The 20,750-nt window shown below is 43.2% G+C and overlaps 1 protein-coding gene across 6 annotated transcripts in view; it reads left to right on the forward strand.

Moving 5' to 3' along the window:
• Positions 1-20,750, forward strand: part of Dgki (diacylglycerol kinase iota) — a 438,758-nt gene that overhangs the window by 215,016 nt on the left and 202,992 nt on the right. For 2 of the 6 annotated variants that reach the window (XM_051151727.1, XM_051151728.1), the window contains exons 8-11: positions 2,091-2,207; positions 8,178-8,252; positions 8,763-8,861; positions 20,018-20,100. In XM_051151727.1, coding sequence (XP_051007684.1) covers positions 2,091-2,207; positions 8,178-8,252; positions 8,763-8,861; positions 20,018-20,100 — 374 coding nt within the window. Of the gene's footprint in view, positions 1-2,090; positions 2,208-7,794; positions 7,918-8,177; positions 8,253-8,762; positions 8,862-20,017; positions 20,101-20,750 lie in introns of all 6 variants that reach the window. The other 4 variants (XM_051151725.1, XM_051151726.1, XM_051151723.1 and 1 more) reach the window with 3 other exon arrangements.

Consider the following 20,750-nt stretch of genomic DNA (forward strand, 5'->3'; position numbering starts at 1 on the left):
GAACTCCCTCACTGGGCTGCAGAGTTCAGCGTTTGCTGCACCACCATCATACCACGTTTTGTATTTCTTGGCATTTCCATTTCATCTCAGTTGTCACACAGGTAACTTGTGTGCTTCTGTTTAAAAAGCATGTCCACAAGTATAAGGCTAACCTACTTCTAGTGAAACTTTGTGTCACAGGAGGAGAATGTCCCTCGGGGACGAAGTGTCAACCAGCCCCTAATGTTGCCTGTGCTGCTGGTTGTTCTGCTGTTAAGAGCCTACTGCTGATGCAGCGCAACAGCAGGTCTGTTCTGATAGACTGCTGCTCCTGTGACCCTGGAGTCAGATGTCTTGTGCAGGGTCCATTCATTAGGAGCACTTTAAAATGAACATCCGTATCCTGTGCATTAATCTGTCATCTAACTGAGTCACTACAGAGACTGACTTTTCACTTGACCATTGTGGTAGAGCTTGGGCCAGTTTCACGTGATTTTACTATCCCAGAAAGTGTGGAAACTGACTTTGCAAGGTCTTATATGCAAAATATATTCGTATAGATTGCAGTCTTGATATATTTTAGTCGTACAAGTAATTCCTTCCAGGAAATTTGATGTAAAAAAAAAAAAAAACCTGACCCTCTTATGATGCAGAAGGAAAATCTTGGGCCAGGGAGCTGGGTTTCTTATGTATATGTCTTGACTCCAAAATTTAAAGATACACAGTCCTGAGTGTACCACTTAGTCTATAACTTGTAGATCACACGAGTATATATTGAAAGAGTTGCTTGGGCAAGGTTTGAAGACCTTGCCACTGTAGAAATTCAATGGGCATGTACTGAGGTTTAATTTGATTAAAAAACAATCAATTTGAAAAGGTATTCAAATGATATTTTTGTGACATGACATTCCTTTGGTTTAATTTGATTGCAGATTCCAAATAATGTGTGACATGTTGAATTATTAATTATTTCATCAGGATTTTATTCTTAATTGATATAAGTTAACTACTGGATCACAGGGGATCTTGACAACATGCAGAACTGAAAACAAAGTCCTTGTAATAGCATAGAATAAAATTATACTAGCTATGTTTGCCAATTTTCCTCAGACAGTCCTAATTGATGCCTGTTCTCCCCAACACTGTCATTATCAGTGGTTTCTTTCAGTTTTAAATAGCTCCAGTAGAAATGGTGAATTCTGTGTTGGTTACAATAAGCATAATACAAGTTCAAACTAATTTAAATTTAAAAATCATAATGATTAGAACTTACGTCCTTTAATTATTGGATAAGCTGATTTTATGTTTATTAGAAGTGAAATATCTCCACACATGACTATCACCTCACAGGCAAAAGGTGATTGAAATGTCACAGTGCCAGCCTCACAACAGAGCGGTGAGCTAAGCCCCTCACCCTGGGGCACTGTGGTGCCGATCTTAGTTTATGTTTCTTTCCTTGCTGTCATGAACCAGCTCCTCCAGCCTATGAGTGTAATAGCGCTGCTGTATTTCTAAGGGCTCTAGATAAGCCCAGTAGAAGCAACCTCTTTGTGTTTTGTTACCTCTGAGATTAAAGGCTTTCTAGAAGAGGCCTCTTGCTTCCTTCTAGGCCCCCTAAACTGCAGTGATTACTTGAGAGGATTTATAACTATGGTAAAGAACGAAAAAGCAAGAGGAAGTGAGCATCGCCTTCCCTTTTGTCTTCATTTTCTCCTCAACGTTTTCTACTAGAAGCAGTTGTGTGTGTGGAGTTAGACTAGCAGAGCACCCCAATACTTAGCACCCTTCTGTAAAGAGTCCATTTAACTGTTTGAATGCCTGAGCAGGCTTCATCCTGCTAGGCTCCTGGTAGCAACTGCTATGTGTAGTCTGGATCGAATCGCTCCTCTCTCTGAGCTCCTGGTTGAATGCTGATGAGATGTCTGTGCTTTTGATGCATGGTTATGTGTATATGTGTAATTGTGTGTGTGCATGTGCGTGTGCGTGTGTGTGTGTGTGTGTGTGTGTGTGTGTGTTTGTGTGCACGTGCGCACACCACACATATGCTTATCCCTTCTTGTTGTGAGTTACCACTTACTCAGAATTGCTTACTAGCCTGTTTCTCTCTTCAGTTTCACAATAAGGTCACCTGCTTCATGCTGCATCATATCGAGGAACCCTGCTCCCTGGGGGCTCACGCTGCGGTTATTGTCCCACCCACCTGGATCATTAAGGTGAAGAAACCTCAGGTAACTGCAGGATCCTGCTGCTGCTGCTGCTGCTGCTGGCCTAGTGCAGAGAAAAACTAACGGCTGTGATTTGCATCTCTCCCTCAATAGTCCTTGGGCTCCTGCGACCTTTACAGGTTCATCCCCATGGTCCGGTGCTTAGCCACCGAGCTCGTCTCATTGGCCCATCACTTGACCTCACTGGGCTTCTCTCATGGAACCAGACTCCCATCCTTATATCCTCATGAAAACCCCAGGTTCAGAGCAAGGATATTTCCTCCTCATCCATGTGTAAGGGCTCTCTATGAGCAGGTCTCCTGAGTTTCAGTGAGCACCGCTGAGGGTGTAGCGGGTCCTGGCATGCCCTCTTCTCCTCGAAGCTTGAGCAGAGTCAACCGAGACCAACGTTTGCAAGCCTCACAGTTTAGTTAAGGTTTCTGGCAATCTAAAGGGCAGGCTGTGAGTCATGACCTCGATTACATGCAAGCCCGCTGAGAGAGCCACAGTTGTTTCTTAACACTAATTGAATCAGCTATCTTGGTACCTAGTCTCACTCTGTGCCCTTAGTAGCAGTCCTGTTTAAATTAATCTCCTGTTAGTCTGGGGGGACTTCCTGGGGATGCGGGGATTATCCTTGAAGGGATTAGCCTTCTGTTTAAAAGGTGGGCGGGACTTAGAGCAGCAGAATAAAGAGTAGCTAGCAGGACAGTGGTACCCTGGGTACAAAATTATATATCCTGGGCCTGTGAGCTGAGTTAGATCTCTGCTGAAGTGTGTAGGAGTGACCGTCCAAGATGGCAGGAGACCACTCTCCATTACGGGCATATGTATGGCTGAATTCCTTTTCCAGAGTCCACAATTATGTTTCAGACACATTGATGTTGCCCTAGGAAGTATAATCTTTGTGGAGTTAGAGATCAATTCATTCAACCTTAGACATCATACTGAAAATAATGTTGTCCTGGAACATGGCTCGTTAAATGGTTTATTAATCGAGAATAGTTTCTTGACCTCTTATATTTTGAAGTGATGTGTAGAAGAATGTTAGATTATGAATACAGGTGTATATATACATTTATATAAGTATATACAAACAAACATATATATGTAGAGAGAGATGAGGTGGATAAACAGATAGATGGTAGACAGACAGACAATAGAGAGTCCCAAAGTTGGATGCTATTAGCTATTCTACCCTGCTATACTCTTTCCAACCGCCCCCCCCTTCCATCTTCCTTCTTTTAAGCATCTTCTAGATGCTTTTATGGGAGTTTCTGACATTTCCTGTCTTCATGTTGTTAACACCTTGCTTCTCATGCTCTGGACTCCACAATTTATAGGTCTCTCAATCATGGCCTGGTCACAAATGCAAGTGCTACTGTCAGTCCCTGAATTTATGGCTATGGAACTCAACATCGGTGACCACCCCATCTTTCTTTCCATCTTTAGTAGTAGTGGAACTGGCCTAACAGCACCATCCTTGCTTGTCAGGGTTATCTTCCTGGACTGTTATCCCACACACTTGGGCTGGGGGTCCCCTCTAAATCACTGTTCTTACTCCATCATTTCTTTTTCTGTAAAGAAGCCCCCCACTACTTCAAAATAAAGTCCGCACATCATATCAAGAACCTGTCCATTTAGCCTGACCAACGTACAGCTCCCCATCCAAGCCCACCTTCCTCGCCCAGAATCTACAAATAACATTTTAGACACATTTATGGCTCTAAGTGATCTAATAGTTTTATGTCTTTTAGTTCAGGGCTTAACGAATAATGAGCAGTATATAAGAGATCTCCTTGCGCACAAAGGGAGCTTCAGATAAAAATGTCCCCTTGCACCAACATCAAATTGTAGAAACCTCCCCTGGCTTTCCCATATTTTTATTACCGGTTTACATGCACACGCAATTAGAACAGATACAGAACTGTAGGGTGCCCATGAGTGAGGGCTGTTGAAGAGTGCTGCTGTGCTGCAGAGAATTCTTCAGAACTTGCTTAGGTTTTTGTTTTGTTTTGTTGTTGTTGTTGTTTTTAGATTCTTGAGAAATGCCTCTAGCAGTATATGTGGTCCTACATCACTCTAACTTATTCCCACCCAGTAGATAGTTCACAAGTGGTCCATACCCGTACGGGTGTGTCTCTATACTGCTTCTTATGTCTGTTGATGGACGGTGCAGTGTCCACCCTTCCTACTTCTGCATGAGGCTTTCTTTTCTTTTCTTTTTTTCTTTCTTCCTTTTTTTTTTCTGTTTTCTTTCTTAATTGTCTCATTATGACTGGATGATCTTTCATTGTTGGGGTCCTCTGAAATGGAGTGACAGATTTCATTCACTGACTAACACAAGCCCTCAGATTTGCTTAAACCATTTCCTGCCGGGAATTCTGAAGATCAGCTAGCATGTTTGAGTTGACGTTACAGCAGAGCTCTTGAGACAGGCTCCTCAATGTCAGGAACAAGTTTTCTTTGTTCCTTGCTGGCGTCAGAACCGCTTTTATTGCAGTGAGGCACCTGGAGCCGGAAGCAAGTGTCCCTCAGATAAACAAAGCTTAGGCTTCTGCCTCCTGTGACCTGTCACAGTGTTGTCTGGTGTCTGTGGGGGAGACTTCCTTGCTTACAATGAAGTGATGTATCATTTTTAGGTCTTTTAATATAACCAGTTATTTATGATCCCATAACCTGGATCATATCTCTCAAGGGGAATAAGAGCTAAAGTTTCATTTACAGTTAAATGATTCATCCATAAGGACTTCTTAACTGCCCAGGAAGGAGTCATAAGTCTGATAACGGTGGTTGGTAGGATTACTTCTGTAGCAAGGTAAGATTGCCCTGACACCTGCTCCAGGAAGCCAAAGGGCCTTTATCTTTTCTGATGTCTTTCATAGAATGCCTAGAGGGCAAATGCTTTTGAGATTAAAAGATGACGGAAAAGCAGTCTGAGTGGTGTTGATCTTGTAAGGGGATCATTCAGGCCACTGAGATCACTGCCCTTGCTAGAACAGGCAGGCTTTGTTTTAGAACATCAGAGAAGTGTGAAAGGTTTTTTGACTCTTTCATCACCGTTACTTTCCTTTTTTTTTTTTTTTTTGGACATTGCCTCTGTATTCGTGCAAAGCAGCCTACTTTGCTGATCTCCCCAGTACCAACCCCGGCAGGACAAGCATTGTTGTAAATAAGTGAGGATAGGTGTCTTAGCTTGTCATGTCTGTGGGTCACCCCAAATCTGCCTTCCTAGCCATCTGGTCCACACAAGATGCTGCTGCCTTGTGACTGAAGTGATATTGTACATTGGTACTCAAACAGAAAGGAGCTGTGGGAATAGTGAGGTGTGCTTGGGAGTTCCAGACTACTTGCTATTGCTCTTTGACAGTTCTTGATAGCGTAAACTTCCTTACGTCTCCCACAGACATGCCCAGGTACTGGAAAGTCAGTCACTACAGTTGTTTTGTAAAGAAGGCCTCAGGTGCATTGGTCTTAGTGAGGTTTGGGGGGCACTTGCTACATCTACGTTCAAAGACTGTTTCAAGTATCTGCTTCTTATTAGAGTTGAGTTCCTCGCCCCTCATTTCCAATTCCGTGTTCTCCAAACGTGCTTCATCATCAAACCGCTCACACCTTTATGATACGTTTAAGAAAGTTATGTGAGATCTTCACCTGATGCTGCAGAGCTACGTTTTGGAATTTAACTGTTGAGCTCTGTCAAGAAACGAGGCCCCTGGCGCACCCTGCAAGCAGCTGGTGTTTACATTTATTTGGTCTAGACAGGAAGTGAACTAACACACTTAAACGGTGAGGAGACAAGCCGTCAGAGCCCGAGCACGGCTGTCGCAACCAGAAGAGGCTTAGCAAATGCTGTCGGTTGTATCGTTATTTATTCATTTTTTTTTCTTATGATTCGGATGTGGTTGTACACTGAGGACTTCTGCTGGGTAATGAGCCTAACAGATGTGGGCAGATGAGTATCATGGGATGGGTGCAAAACTAACTGCTTCATGTACCTTCTCTTGTTTAAACTTTACAACTGTCCTGTGAGGTAGGTATTGCCACTTCATGTTACAAGTAAGAGCCTGTTAGTTTAAACATCTGCTTGACCCAGTAAAGTGCATGCATCTCATCAGAGGGAGCTGCTGCTGGATTTGTAGCAAATCCATCAGACGCATGGTCCTCCCGGTGATCTCCTCTACTGGGGTCTCGTTAATGTCACTCTTCAGGTACGACCCCTCCTTTTCAGCATCAGATACATGGTAGTATCACTCACGAAGCTTTTAGGAAGAATCTTTGCTTTGACTTCACATCAAACAGACTAAGTATTGTCCAGGGACTTGGCCCGAGAACTTTTTAAAGCTCTGTGAGTGCGGCTGGTGTGTAAGGCTGGTTGAGAGGCGGGGGGAGCACTATCTGATGACACCCACTAGAAGTTTCTTCTGCAGCTGCAGCTTTTCCAGGCTTCCGACCATCCCTTCTCCATAAAGTGAAATTTACCAAAATATGGTATTGAGTTCTATAAAGAGACAAGAACAGGATGAGACGTCTCATTAGCCTAGGAATTCTGAAGGCGAAGTGTAGCCAACAGTGCATGACAAGGAAAGCTCTGGAGTCAGGAGCACACAGCTTCCTGAATCTCTGCTCTGGAAAGTCTACGATGTCCAGAAGACATTTTCCTTTGATGAAAGAAGAAAACCTGGGGATGCATGGTGCTTCTTCGACAATTTCCCCAGCGTTGGTGAACACAGACTACACAGCAGTTTTTTCTTTCTTTCTTTCTTTCTTTCTTTCTTTCTTTCTTTCTTTCTTTCAGTAAAAGTAAAGTTTAAAAAAAATAGCTTGTTTGGATCATGTTGATTTTGATGCATTAATTTGTGTTTTCTAAACTAATGTTTAGTTTTGAATGCTCTAAGGAAAAAAATACTGGCAGATTAGCTATTTAAGTTTCTTCAAGCTAGTTTGAAAACTATTAACTGTTCAAATAATGTAAGTGTGTATTGTAATGTTAACTTCTAAGTTAAGAATTCTGCATTGCAGGCGCTCACCACTTGGTCAAACACCTATTATATGGTCAGTACTATCTTACCTTTGTGAAGATGCAGTCTAATTAATTATTGAGTGCACTAGTTAAATCTGATTTATGTTTGGTCTTCAACCAGTAAGTGTGACTGTCCTGTAAGAGTTCCTCCTCTAAGTATTTGTAGCAAATAGTAAGAGAAGATGGTTAGTCAGAGTAATCATGGATTGTGTCTCATAAAATCTCTTAAGTAAAATTAAGGGTCATGGTCTGTCAACAACTTTGAGTTACTTCCATGAAAAAAATTCAAGGCTACTTAGTGGAGAGAAGACATTTAAATTACTGGGTCTTCAGACAGAGAAAGAAAGAGTAATGCTCACTACTCTATTGTAAAGTCATCGTAATAGGGTGTCTATCTTTCCAGCCTCTAAAATATTATGCATCCGTGTTGTTAAGATAGTTCGATTGTGAAGGTCTACAGCAGTCAAGTGTTATTTCTGATTATAACTAAAACAGATAATAAAAGTAAACAAAGAAAGAAAATGAAGAAAAGAAAAAAGAAAAAGAAAAGCATAAAAAAATGGCCTCCTCTTTTACATTTCCACATAGGTGATCTCCATACCAGGAGATGAACTTGAACTTGGTTGGGCGGGAGACGGACCTGGTTGGGCGGGAGACTGGAGCCCCTCAGAGAATTTGGGATTCTTCCATTTTTACTGGGAGGGTTGGCAGGTATACCATGTGTTGTTATGTGAGTCCATAAGGGCCCCTGCGGCTCTAACTCCCTGCCCCTGTGTGGCGGGGAGTCAGTTGCTCACTCTGGAGCACACTGGTTTCTGTCTGTGGCTTACCCATGAACAGTGGCTTGGAAGTGTCAAAGCATGACAGCATGCAGTCAACAGCATGCGCTGCTGTCCTCTCCCACACGGCTCTGCATGGCAACGCCAGGGCTGCCTGCCTCTGTGTTTAGCTGCTCCCTTCTTTCCCCACAGAACTCCCTGAAGGCTTCTAATCGGAAGAAGAAAAGAACAAGTTTTAAAAGGAAAGCCAGTAAAAGAGGAACTGAGGTAAGTCTTTCAAAGAGATGTGTTAAACATACAACTTCCTCTATGGAGGCCCCTTAGCCTGGGGATCTAGGCTTCATTTTGAGATGCGCCTTCTATGCTCTTTGTGTCCTTCAGCCCATTCTACCCACATAGGAATCGTTCATGTTTTGAATCCATCAACCTCTCTATCAATTAGTCCAGTCTGACCAGTCAGAGCATCTGCCCTGGCCTGGAATGTCCTACCCCAACCAAGGTTGATGAGAGAGATGACAATGAGAACTGACACTTCTACAACTCTTAGACCGTGCAGAGTAAAATGCAAAGCAAGTAAGATGCAAAGCATAGCGCAGTTTTCTGGGGGTAAATGATAGTGGGAGGTGCTTTGCTCCAGGCAATCTGTAAACACTGCTCTGAAGATTCAGCCTTATGGAAGATGGCTTGGGATCTTAGTGGTGCGCAGTGTTCTCTCTTGTTTTGTGATTACAGCCAAGCTGTGGATACTTATCCTAATAATGCCGCTTGCTTTTGCAGCAGGAAAACAAAGGTCGCCCTTTTGTGATCAAGCCTATCTCCTCTCCTCTCATGAAGCCTTTGCTTGTCTTTGTGAACCCAAAGAGTGGGGGCAACCAGGTGAGTAAGTAATTTTTCATGGGTTTAACTTTGAACGTGTGATGTGTCAAGGACATGGTCTCCAGTACCAAGTAACATAGCATCCTAGGAGCCCAGGCATCTGAGGTTTCCCAGGAGCAGGGGGAAAGCCTAGAGTCAGCAGGCTGCCATCCCCCCTCCATACACAGCTAGGCTGGAGGTACTCAGAAAACCTCAGCGCTGACATTTTCTTTACAGATATTCTAGAAGGAGCCTTTCAGAGTTTCTCCCAGTTAATATGTTTCAGTGCAAACCAAAGAAAGATTTATTCATGTTCAGTGTGGCCACGCCGAGGAAGAGGAGAACAAGTAGAGGGGTTGCGTGGCCCCAATATCCATCTTCTAACAGTTTTCATAGTCAGGAAAACCTTTACCAACTTGTCTTTATTTCTTCCTGTTATAATTTAACCTGACACCTTTGTCCCTGTCTGCAGGGAAAGGACCAACCAGGGTTCCTTTGTCACAACAATTGTAAACAAGAACCTCGAGGCCAGAGGAAATAATCAGTTTCTAGAGACTTCATTATTTCATCTGCACTCTGCCCAGCTCTCAGTACAGCTTTATATTGACCCATTTAATAGTATTACAAATTCCTGCTCACAGAAGTTAGCGGCCTTCCTGCAGCAACCTTGCTCTGTAAGGACATGGTTTTCTCCATAATGTAGTCTTTTTATCTTTTTATCCATTTCTCGTCCTGCTCCCTGGGGCTCCTTATTAAGACTCTTCTGTGGGCTTTGATTTGCTGTTATTTTCTTGGGAATTTGGATGTGAAAAATACTTTTTCTAACCATGAAGTGTACCCTTTACACTTAGAGACCAGACTCTTTGAAGTTTCCCCATCAACAAGCAGAGATTCGAGGCTCTTTAATGGCCCACATGAGGAAGGATGTCACGTCACTAGGTTTTGACTGGATTCCCCCCAAGTGATGTCATCATTGCTAAAGTAATAGCTGCTTCCCAGGATGAATTGGCTTCAGTGAAACTTGTCAAACGAGAGCTTATGAGTTAAAAAGAAACCCTCCCCCCTTGCTCTTCTCCTTCTTCAGGATTCCTGATCAGCTGAAATGTTAAGCATCAATCTCAGTCCTATGGGGAACGGGGAACCAGGTGTTGTAACAAAGCAACAGTTTGTTTTCTGCCATCTTCATTTTCATGTTCTTCCTGGTCTGGTGATGCTGTTCTACTGTGGTGGATAGAAAAGGACCCAGGGATGGGTTTCAGTTTGCCCTGACACACCCACTCAGGGGCCTGGGCTTCCTGTAGCCTCAGAAGGGGGAGTGATGCCCTTGCGACTCCAGAAACCGAGCAAAGTAGATGCCATTAGTTTCACTGTTTGGTAGTCCGAGCACTGTAGGATAGTTAGCATAAACTAAATTTTTATCAAGGCACTCCATGTACATAAAGCATAGTTTTTGAGATAGAATCTCAAGTAGCCCAAGGTAGCTTTGAGCTCACTAGAGAGTCAAGAGTGACCTTGGGCTTTCTGACCTTGGGCTTTCTGATCTCTTCTCTCCACCTTCTGAGTGCTGGGATTACAGCATGTGCCACCATGCCTGGTTAACATAACGCTGAAGGCAGAAACCAAGATTTCATGTGTGCTCAGCAAGCACTCTACCACCCGATCTACACCCCAGCCCTGAACTGAGTTCATTAGTCATGCTAAGGCATTCACTTCCTGTGCAGATACATTTTTTTTTTTTTTTTTAGTTTTCCATGCCTTTCTGAGGGCAGCAAACCAGTTAAGACAAAGCCCTATTCCTGTCCCAATCTCTGTTGATTAATAATGACAGAAGACTTCACAGTTTCTCTAATGCTGTTTCCCAATTCATTAAGTACTAACGGATCAAGGAAGTAAAGGGAATTTGGAGGGCATCTTTTTCTTTTTTCTTTTTTTTTTTTTTTGTTAAGTACATGAAAGGAACCAAAGAGGGGGTGGAGCTGGGATGGGGAGTAAGTCAGGTGACATTTGTTGGTGTTCCAAAGTGAATGCATTGGACTGCAAAAACTGTGGAGTTCCAGAGGGACACAGTGACTTGGAGTGATAAGGAAATAGTGTCTTGGAAGGGGCTGAGCTGAAGGAGGGGTGCTGTGTCATTATGTGGAGGAGGAAAGGTGAGAGGCAAGTCCCCTCTCTTCTCTAGCGCGGGAAATTTCTGATCATCCTTCAAGGCTCACTGGTACCTTTCTAAACCAGTTTCAAAAACAGTCACCCTCTCCTCTGTGTTCTAAGGCCCTGGGATGCACCGGTCTCTCGCGGAGGACCGTACTAGTGTTCTCGGGGTGCGCATCAGAGTACTAGGAGGACTTCTAGGGCCTGGATCACAGTAAACAAGTAACTGTTGAACAGAGCAGATGCTGCAGTGGGAATTCAACACTTCAGTGACGCTGTGGTGAATGGGACATGCAGAAGAAGCTATAGGAGATGTGATTGGATAAAGATGTCCAGCCCGTGGAAAATGCTTTAAAACTTGGTCGTATGCCATGGAAGCCAGGTTTAAAGTAATTGGGTTTTTTTGTTTGTTTGTTTCACAAGCCATCCTTTTTTATCTTTTTTATTAACTTATTCAGATTACAGCTCAATTGTTATCTCATCACTTGTATCCTCCCGTTCCTCCCTCCCTCCCGCTTTCACCCTATTCCCCTCCTCTGGGTCTCTGACTGAGGGGGACCTCCTCCCCCACTATATAGTCATAGGTTATCAAGTCTCATCTTGGTAGCCTGCTCACAAGCCATCTTTTATTAATGCAATATATGTTCATAAACTCTAGACAGTATTTTAAAATATACAATCTCTCAAAAGGAAATATTCCACTAAGGAGAACATAGATAACTTTAGGGTCCTCAGAGGTTTCACAGCACAGTGCACAGAAATCTGCAGGTACCCTGGGGGACAAGGGGTCTCACTCTTGAGCGAGTTGCTTAATGACACGCCGGCAGTCTTCCACCAGCTCCCGAAATCGCTCTTCCAGTTGCTCGTGTTGCACACTTATTTCTATCTGGTTCATCTGATTGGTCAGCTCTTCTGGTCTCAGGCATTTCCTCCTCTTGGCAAGATCTCTCTGCTTTATCTTATAAGGGCTAATCAGTCGTCTTTTAATATCAAATCCGTAGCTTCTATGTTGTCAGTTACCGACAGTCGAAGGATTTCACAGACTCGTCTAGCATGTTGCTTACTTACTTTGAACGTCTGCTGTGCCTTGTAGCGCCATATCTTCATTGAATCCTTACATTAACCTTTCCTGGGAGAAACAGGGCAAATCTTGACAAAGCTTCACGAGCACAAAGTCTCTCAGTTTCACATCGCTTTTGCATGAATCTTCTGCTGTGATATCAAGAACTGAAGGAGATACAGTGTAGTATCTATGAGCTGTTTCGAGAAGTTGAGCACCATGGTCTTGGCCTTGAAATGGAGTCGGTATCAGCATCTGACTTACATGTGGCCGGGCTTTGTCTGGCTGCACATAGTAATTACAGACTATCATGTAGCCTGCGGTCGCATAGAGCGTAGCTCCATCCTTATTATACTTATTAAATACTAGGAAGTAGTGCCATCTTTCATCATCCACATCAATAAAGCTAACAGTTTCAATAAACCACATCAAGAAGTTCTGAAGCCTTTCATGATATTCTCGAAAGCCTCTACATGTCATGTCAGCCTTGGATCTCTGAAATGTCAAGGTTTCTCCTCCCGTTGGACTAGGAACTGAGTATGTTTGCGGAGAAGGGGGTGAGTTCCAAATGGCTTGAAATCAGCTTCCTTTTCCAGCAAAGACAGAAAATCATTTGTATTTGTGCAGAACCCAGGTGGAATGATTTGTCTGATTTTTGCCTTCAACATCGTCTGCCTCCACACAGTCAAAGTTCTCATCAACACGGAACATTGCTGACAGGCTACCAGCAATATAGCACAACAGGATCTTCAGACCCTTGTAACCAAAAGCGGTTTCATCATCCCCAAAGAGCTGATGGGTATCTTCAGGAAAGAAAGTTCTAATGTCATTCTCAAGATCTTCAGGAACATGACCTAATTTCAGTTCGTTTGCTGTGTTGGTGTTCCATTTGTACTCAGCGAGCTTCTTCTCCACCGCACTCTTACACTCTACCAGAAATTTTTCCATTGCACCAAATCAAATCTGACGACTCCCCGGGCTGCTTCGGCTCCACCAGTCTGTTCCTTCAGCCATGTGCTCAGTGCCATTTTTTCACCTCCTCTCCTTCTTACCCACCCCTGCCCCCGCCACTGCGCCCCTCGACCTAAGCTGGGGCACTTCAAAGTACTTTGTTTTTAAAAGTCTGTTTATGAAACAGAAAGGTGACATGACTAAGTTTAGTGTGCAGATACTCACTCGCCTGGGAGCCTGTTAAGGCACAGGCGCTGTCTCATAAGTCAGGGTGGCTGTGAGTATTCTGGTAGAACCTCTCAGCGCTCACATGTCCCAGATGCTGCTGCTGCCTCTGCTTAAGAGACAGGTCTTGCTGCCTGGCCAGGGCTTTCTGCTGTGGTAAGTGGGGTGAGAGGTGGGTCTGTTTTGATTTGTGCAGCTAAACAATTAATTTACATATCCTAGCTGTTTGAGTTCAGGTACAAAACATTTCTGACTCACTTCCTTTCTGAAATGTATCCTCCAAAATATTTTTAAACATTCATTAGTTTAAAGTAAACAACTGGATGATGTCGCCATCTAGTGGCTAAAACAATAATTGTCTCACTTTTTCCTACTTCTTATTTCCTTGGGCCTGAAAAGGGGGGGGGGGGGGGGAAGTCGACATTTTGGAGGACTATTTGGACTAAACATACACCAGGACTGTTTCTGTTAAACAACACATTATTTTATCATCCTTTCTTCTAAACTTCACAATAGTTGTGGCTATTTTTCCAGCACCATCAGTGTACTTTTGATACTGGTGTTTTATAAAGGGTTAGACACTGGTTGTGCTGTTGGTACCAGAAATATTTGAGGACACAGGTACTGTGTTCAGAGGCTAAAACGTACGCTTTGAGTCACTCTACCCGTGGGAGGGAGACCAAAGATAGGAGAAAAGATTTACCCCAGCACCGTCCCTGCCTCTTTGTGGGAAGTTGGAAAGGCTAGGGACATCCTGCTCCTGTAATCTCCCCATCCCCGTCACTGAGTTCAGTGTCTCTTTCTCATGTTACCTCATATACGTCCACAGATGTGCAGATGTTAACCACTAGAATGCATCTATCGAGTCCCGAGAGTCGAGGGACTCTCTGCCCACACTCTCAAGGGTGGATTTCCAAGGCAGATGTTGGTAGAAGATGGATGCTCAGGCTAGAGCTCCTGGGTGCTGACTCAGCAGAGGGATGTGAGGGGGCAGCGTGGGGGCGGGGGTGGGTGACTGCTGGTGGACAGACTCACGCTGGCTGAGTTCATACCACTTCATGTGTACCAGTGTGGCCCCCCAACCCCAAAGTCACCCACTTAAGTCAGGGGCCAATTATACCAATATGAACACAGGGAGCAGATGAAAGACACTGACTTCAAATGAGAAATCTGAATCTGTAAACTGTTTCCAAAATACTTCGATGCATAGCCTTGGTGAAGTCATTAGATTTTGAAGTGCTCGGGAATTTTAAGTCTGGAGTTAAATAGAACTTTATTGCTTTCTACACATGTCAGCTTCTATGGGTCAGATTGGTTTGGAGAGAGAGAGAGAGAGAGAGAGAGAGAGAGAGAGAGAGAGAGAGAGAGAGAGAGAGAGAGAGAGGAGACAGAGAGAGAGAGAGAGAGAGAGAGACAGTCCAAGGTCAGTAAGCTGAAAGACACGAGGCAGGGGACATGGCAAAATCTAGTTTCAAGATCCCCCAGAGCAATCTCAACAAATGGGATTAAAACAATGAGACCCCATATCTGTTTAATGTCCCTTCTGCTATGTTACACAATTACCGGGGCCATAAGCAGTGAGAAGCTAAGATCCAAACCAAGCCATCCAGTTCATTGGCGGGGCTAAAGCCTGCTTATTGGTAGCTACAGAGTGACATGTGTCTGGCTTTCCTTGGTAAGACATCTCAGTAACTATTTCCCACGAAGTGAAGTCCAGACATCTTAGTGTCTAGGGCTTTGTCTGTGGCTTACTCCAATGGCTCCATCTCCCACCACTTTCTGCCTCTTGGATCCTAAAACTTTGCTGAGTGTAGTTTCCTGTGTCGGGTCTCTTGTGACTTGACTCTGGACCTTCATCCTTCACCTCCTGTGGAGACTTTTAACTTCACTCATCTTTCATAATGCAACTCAAGTGTGGCACTGAGGATTCCTCCCTCCATCCTGTAAGCTTGTCTTTAGAAATTCTCTTCTGTGCGTGGCTATGCTTCTCCCTAGACATCTATGTCGCAGCATTTACTGGCTTCAGTGAATTGATACGTTGGTGCTGGTTTCCTTCCGGCAGGTTCTGCGCTCCCTTCTTCCGATGGATCCTTTTCCTCCAGCTCGCTTATTGTCTGGTCAGGTATCTTTGCCTTGATTACCTTCATCATTCCTACATGTTGCAAACGGAGGCTTAGTGATACCATGGGATGCTCCCACAGGATGCTCCCACAGGACTCTGATGAGAGCCGAGTGTTGTGGACTGGGCTGTTCCGAGTTGCTTCTCCATCATGACCAGATCTTACTTTATGGATACTGCATAGAACTTCCTTGTGTAGCCAGGGGATCCCTGCTTGAGTCATCTTTTCATTCCCTCACCTAAAACTACCCCCCACGCAGCGGTGAGTGGCGGGGCTGTGAATGGGTCTTGCTCATGTCTGTAATAATCTGCCTGCTTTCCAAGAAGTTGCGTTTTCCTGCAGCCTCAGGAACACACGAAGGATAACATTTTTCACCCCCCACCCAAGAGGAAGGACCTAACCACATAGTAGCTTAAAAAGTTCAATAGTCAGCACGTTATACCTGTGAGCTGGACTGGAATACGCGAACACTGCTCTTTTTTCCATTCAAGAAAACCAGACCCGGAAATAAAAGCTGCAGTCATGCGGCATGCAGGAACTATCATGTGCTTAGACTTGCTAGTGACAGCTGTGCAAATGACTGAGTCTATTTAATCTCAACCCAAGAAACAAATGACCCTTTTCCAGTGAGTCCTGTTCATGTGACCATTCAGTTGCATGTCGTAAGTTGCCCCGTGAAAGTGCTAAAGAAACTAGAGGCACTTGCTGGGTCTCATTTAAATGCACGAGTGTCTCTGCCTTTTATGAGCATCTAGCTTGTGTGCCCCACTCACTAAGGTTGCTTTAAAGAAATGCTTTCATTCAAATGCTTGTCATTTCCTTTCATACTATATTGTGGGAATAACATTGGTGTATGTGTGTGAGGGAGAGAGGAGAGGTGGGGAGGGAGAGAGGGAGTGGGAAGAGGAGGGAAGGAGGGAGGGAGGGAGGGAGAGAGAGAGAGAGAGACAGAGATAGAGACAGAGAGAATGAATCTGGGCTCTTTCTCATTCACTTTCCTTGAGAATGTGGTCTCTTACTGAGCTGGAGCCCGCTGATTTGGCTGGACTGGTTGGTTAGCGAGCTCCAGGAACTGGTCTGTCTCCACTTCCCTGGTGCTGGAATTCTAAGCATGCACCTGGCTTGTTAAGTGGGTGCTGGAGGTTAAAACTCAGCGTCTTCACCCTTTCATAACAAGTACTTAAGCTACTTTCCAGCCCAGCAATACTTTTTAACAGACCTTGGGTCTATCTTTGCCTAGAGGTAGCAGAGCACTGTTTTGTGGGTTATTTCTGCTCAAGGCCAGAAGTGCTGGCCTAGTAAACCAAACCAAGAACCTATTGTTTGGGATGTAGAAGGAACAACTTGCCAGGCTTCCTAAACGTTCCCCTCTTGGAAGGATACATTGAGATAATTAGGTGTTCCAGTGAACACAGATTTAAAGTGAGCAAAAGCGAAACCATGCAGCTGATGAGATCGTTCACAGAAATTTTAGGTTAAGCCAAATAGCCATTTTGTGCTTTATATTTTTCCTTCCTGAAAGCTGTTAATTATCCCACATTGTATGCATAGTAGTGGAAGCTGAAATTGAGATATGCACTCTACCGTAGCAGAGGTGGAAAGGCATAATTAACACCAGCCATTCATGCTGCTTTGGGAATCTAAGGCAGAAAAATTGACTTTCTATCCAGTCATGGGATGTGTTGTATAAATTAGTTGGTTATTAGAGTGGTGCTTATGTTACCTATTTAACATACAATATGATTAAAATAATCCTAAACTCATTTGGTAGCAAGGCCCAGCATGGAAACAAAGAAAACTGTAGTGGAACTTAATTCAGAACATGGCTGCTCTGCCAAGAGATCACATCTAAAGACTTTCTAGGTCTGTGTGATCCAGCTGGAATACAGACACACCTTTAATCCAGGAGACAGAGGCAAGCAGATCTGAGTTCAAGGCCAGCCTGGCATAGAGCAAGTTTCAGGTAAAGAAAAGCTAAGGTCCAGGCATGGTGGTACATGCCTTTAATTCCAAACGATGAAGGTGAAGTTAGTTTGTAGAAGGAAGCACCTGTGTTTGAAAGTGAGGCCTAATTGAGTGACAGAAAAAGTGACGAGTCAGAGAAGATTTGACAGAATAGAATACACCGAACTTTCATGAGAACAGAGAGGAAAGGGAAGCTACTTAAGGGAGCAACTTAGGACAAGGCCTAGGTTAGCCAACAGAGGCAGTAAGCCTTCGAGATAACATTTGAACTGGGCAAATAAAAGTTACTTTTACAGAAAATTACATCCATGTTGCTGGTATGATGTCCCTAAATCCATGCTTGTGTTTGACAGGGAGCAAAATATGTTATTTGGTGAGGCCAAAGGAGGTGTTCTGATAACTGAGAATAAAGCGTTATTCCTAAAATTACAGCAAGCCTGTGATAAGGCAGGGCTTTTAGATTACAGTTTTGGGGGATCTGAGGAACAAAAGGCCCCCTTGGCTTCTGTAGCAATTGACACAGTACTGAGATAATTAGCAAGCACGTGGTGACCCCTCACCAGCAAGTGTAATTGAACAAATGGATTAACAAAGAGCAAAGAAGAAAGAGACTAGCATGCACTAAGGTCTTTTTTTAGCCTCGTGCTGTGCTAGATGCACAACCATCAGTCAGCTGATTCACCACAACCATCAGTCAGCTGATTCACCACAACCATCAGTCAGCTGATTCACCACAACCATCAGTCAGCTGATTCACATAATCACCCTGGAAGGGAGAGCCCTTCATTTACATACTGCACCTGTGCCAGATTCTAAGCGCGCTCCATCACACAGAAGAGGCCCCTTCGCTGCTCTCGCTGCTGCGTGATTCAAGCTCTTTCTGCTCTGCGGGGGCAGCCCTTCCACACAGCAGACTAGACACGCCAACAGGAGCAGTTTATGAAAAGATCGTGGCTTTGCTAAAGGAACAGCATTGCACCTGTCAGACTGATAAGATGATCAAAATGTTACTTGCTGTGGTTGATAAAAATGAATCATTTCGCTCAAGCTTAAAGCTCTGTTGATATTGGCTGATTTGTTTATTTCCTTTGGTACTCTTTAAGAAGCATCTTTTAAACTTCCTTTTGTCACAATGGTCATCTTTCTATATATCACAGTTTCTTGAACCATTGCAGGTGACACGTTGGTTTAGTTTAAACTGACATAGACATGTAGATCAGAAAGTGTCAAAATAGGCTATTACAGGATTGGCTAATAAGCCAGCCTGTGTCATTTTACATTAAAATGTAAACATCACTGTTTAGATTATTATTGTCCACATATATATAATATGAATTATGGGAAATATTATCTAGTTATGAATTAATTGAAATAATTTTTCTATGTGAAGCAAAAGTATAAGTGAAAGCATATATGTTATATATAAGTTTAGTTCTATTTATATGCGTATATAACATTTTAATTTTTGATGCAGGTTGTTACTGTGCAAATCCAAACTGGATTTGATTCACAATCTTTTGTTTCTGTATCTTCTTAAAATTAAAAACATTTTCTTTTTCACATATACAATTATTATTATTACACACATATATACAGTGAACTACCTATAGTAAGAACCACAAAAACAATCAGGAATTATATATATGTTACATTCATAGTGTTTTGGCTATTTGTATTTGGCAGCCTTGAAGAAAACATCTTTCCTAATTTGGTGACTCTAAAATTCTGAATGTAAATCAGTATCTATCATATCTCATCTTTATCAACTTAAAACATCTATCTAGACCTAAAAAACATCTTAACCCCTAAACAACTAATCTGAATTGTAAAACTAAACTATCTGGTCTTCAACCCATCTCTGTATCTTGAATGTTAGAATTATGGGCCTGGGTCACCATGCCAGACACACATAAAATGCTTATGTGTAATACATATATTTTCAGTTCTTCTACTTTGGTAAGAAGCTATTTCAATAAAATTACAATTAGCTAACATTACCTGTATTTCTGTGTTTAGACAAAGTAAAAATTGATGGTAAGTGATGCAGGCTGGCTACTTTCCTATATAGAGTTTTCAGCATTACAAAGTGATGTGAAACTCATAAATATTGCTCATTAAGCACGTCACACATTACTGCAATTGAGCTGTGTGAAGTGGGTGCTCACTGCTCTGAATTAAAGGGAACACATAGGAGGCCTAATGAAATTATCCAGGATGGACACCCATCTCACCTGGACATTACTCAGTCCAGGTGGAGGTATGTACACACATACAATCAACACTATGGCTTTAACTACAGTTCCCTATAGTTTGTAATCAAATAGTGTATGTGTGAGTGTGTGTCTGTGTGTGAGTGTGTGTCTGTGTATGTGTCTGTGTGTCTGTGTCTGTGAGTGTGTGTATCTGTGTATGTGTGAGTGTGTGTGTCTGTGTCTATGTGTGTGTGTGCCTGTGAAGGCTGCAGGCATTGGATCATCTTTTTTTGGAGGGGGCACTTGAGTTATATGCCACTGTGAGCTGTCCATTGTGAGTGCTCGGAAGAACTGAGACCATCTGCAGAAGCAGTGTGGTCTCTTAAGCCTTGCGCCATCTCTCCAGACCTGTTAGTTATGATTTAAGAGAGAATGATTGGGCTCTTTTAGTTTTTTTAGTTCGGAAATTTTTTTCCTTTGATTTATTTTGTTACTTGTTTATTTATTCCTTTGTAGGGAACCAAAGTCCTTCAGATGTTCATGTGGTACCTGAATCCACGGCAAGTCTTTGATCTTTCTCAGGAAGGGCCAAAAGATGCGTAAGTCTGAAGCATCCTCCATGGGCTTTAGTATGGGTAGTAGGATTTGGGGCCACGGTTATTTATTATATGACGGCCTGCTGAAGTGTTTTCTGTTTATCTTTCATTAACCTTCTTATCTGCCCTGCATTTTGCTTTTCATGAACCCCCCTGTTGCCCCCTACCCCCTGCCATTGCATAAGTTCCACCAAACCGCGGTCTGATCAGTTCTTGGGCCAGTGCTTGCTTCCCGAGTGCTTGCTGCTCGCGTAAGCAGGACTGGAGCTTGTCAGAGAGTGAGGGATGAGAAAGGACTCCTTGCTTTTCTGTTTATGCATTGTATTTCCGATTTTGTGGATACACTTTAACAAAAATGTGAGTTTAAAACCCAAGGGTCAACATAGCAAGACTAAACCTTTGATCTGTGTATGTGTATGAAATTATGTGTATGAGTTGGGGGTGTGGGGATATGGGAGAAATAGAGAAGGAGGCAGGGACTCATGAAGGGAGGGACGGAAAGGTGGTGCCATTGAGAGCAACTGACTGGAGCTTTGGATGCTATATTTCAGTACAACAGGCATTTTAATTTCTGGCAATTTCTAGATTTATGTTTTTCATTAGAAATGTTGGAACTTATGTGTAGATGTACATGGCCAAACACAGCAGGAAAG

This window comes from Acomys russatus, chromosome 10, assembly GCF_903995435.1.
Source record: "Acomys russatus chromosome 10, mAcoRus1.1, whole genome shotgun sequence".
NCBI lineage: Eukaryota > Metazoa > Chordata > Mammalia > Rodentia > Muridae > Acomys > Acomys russatus.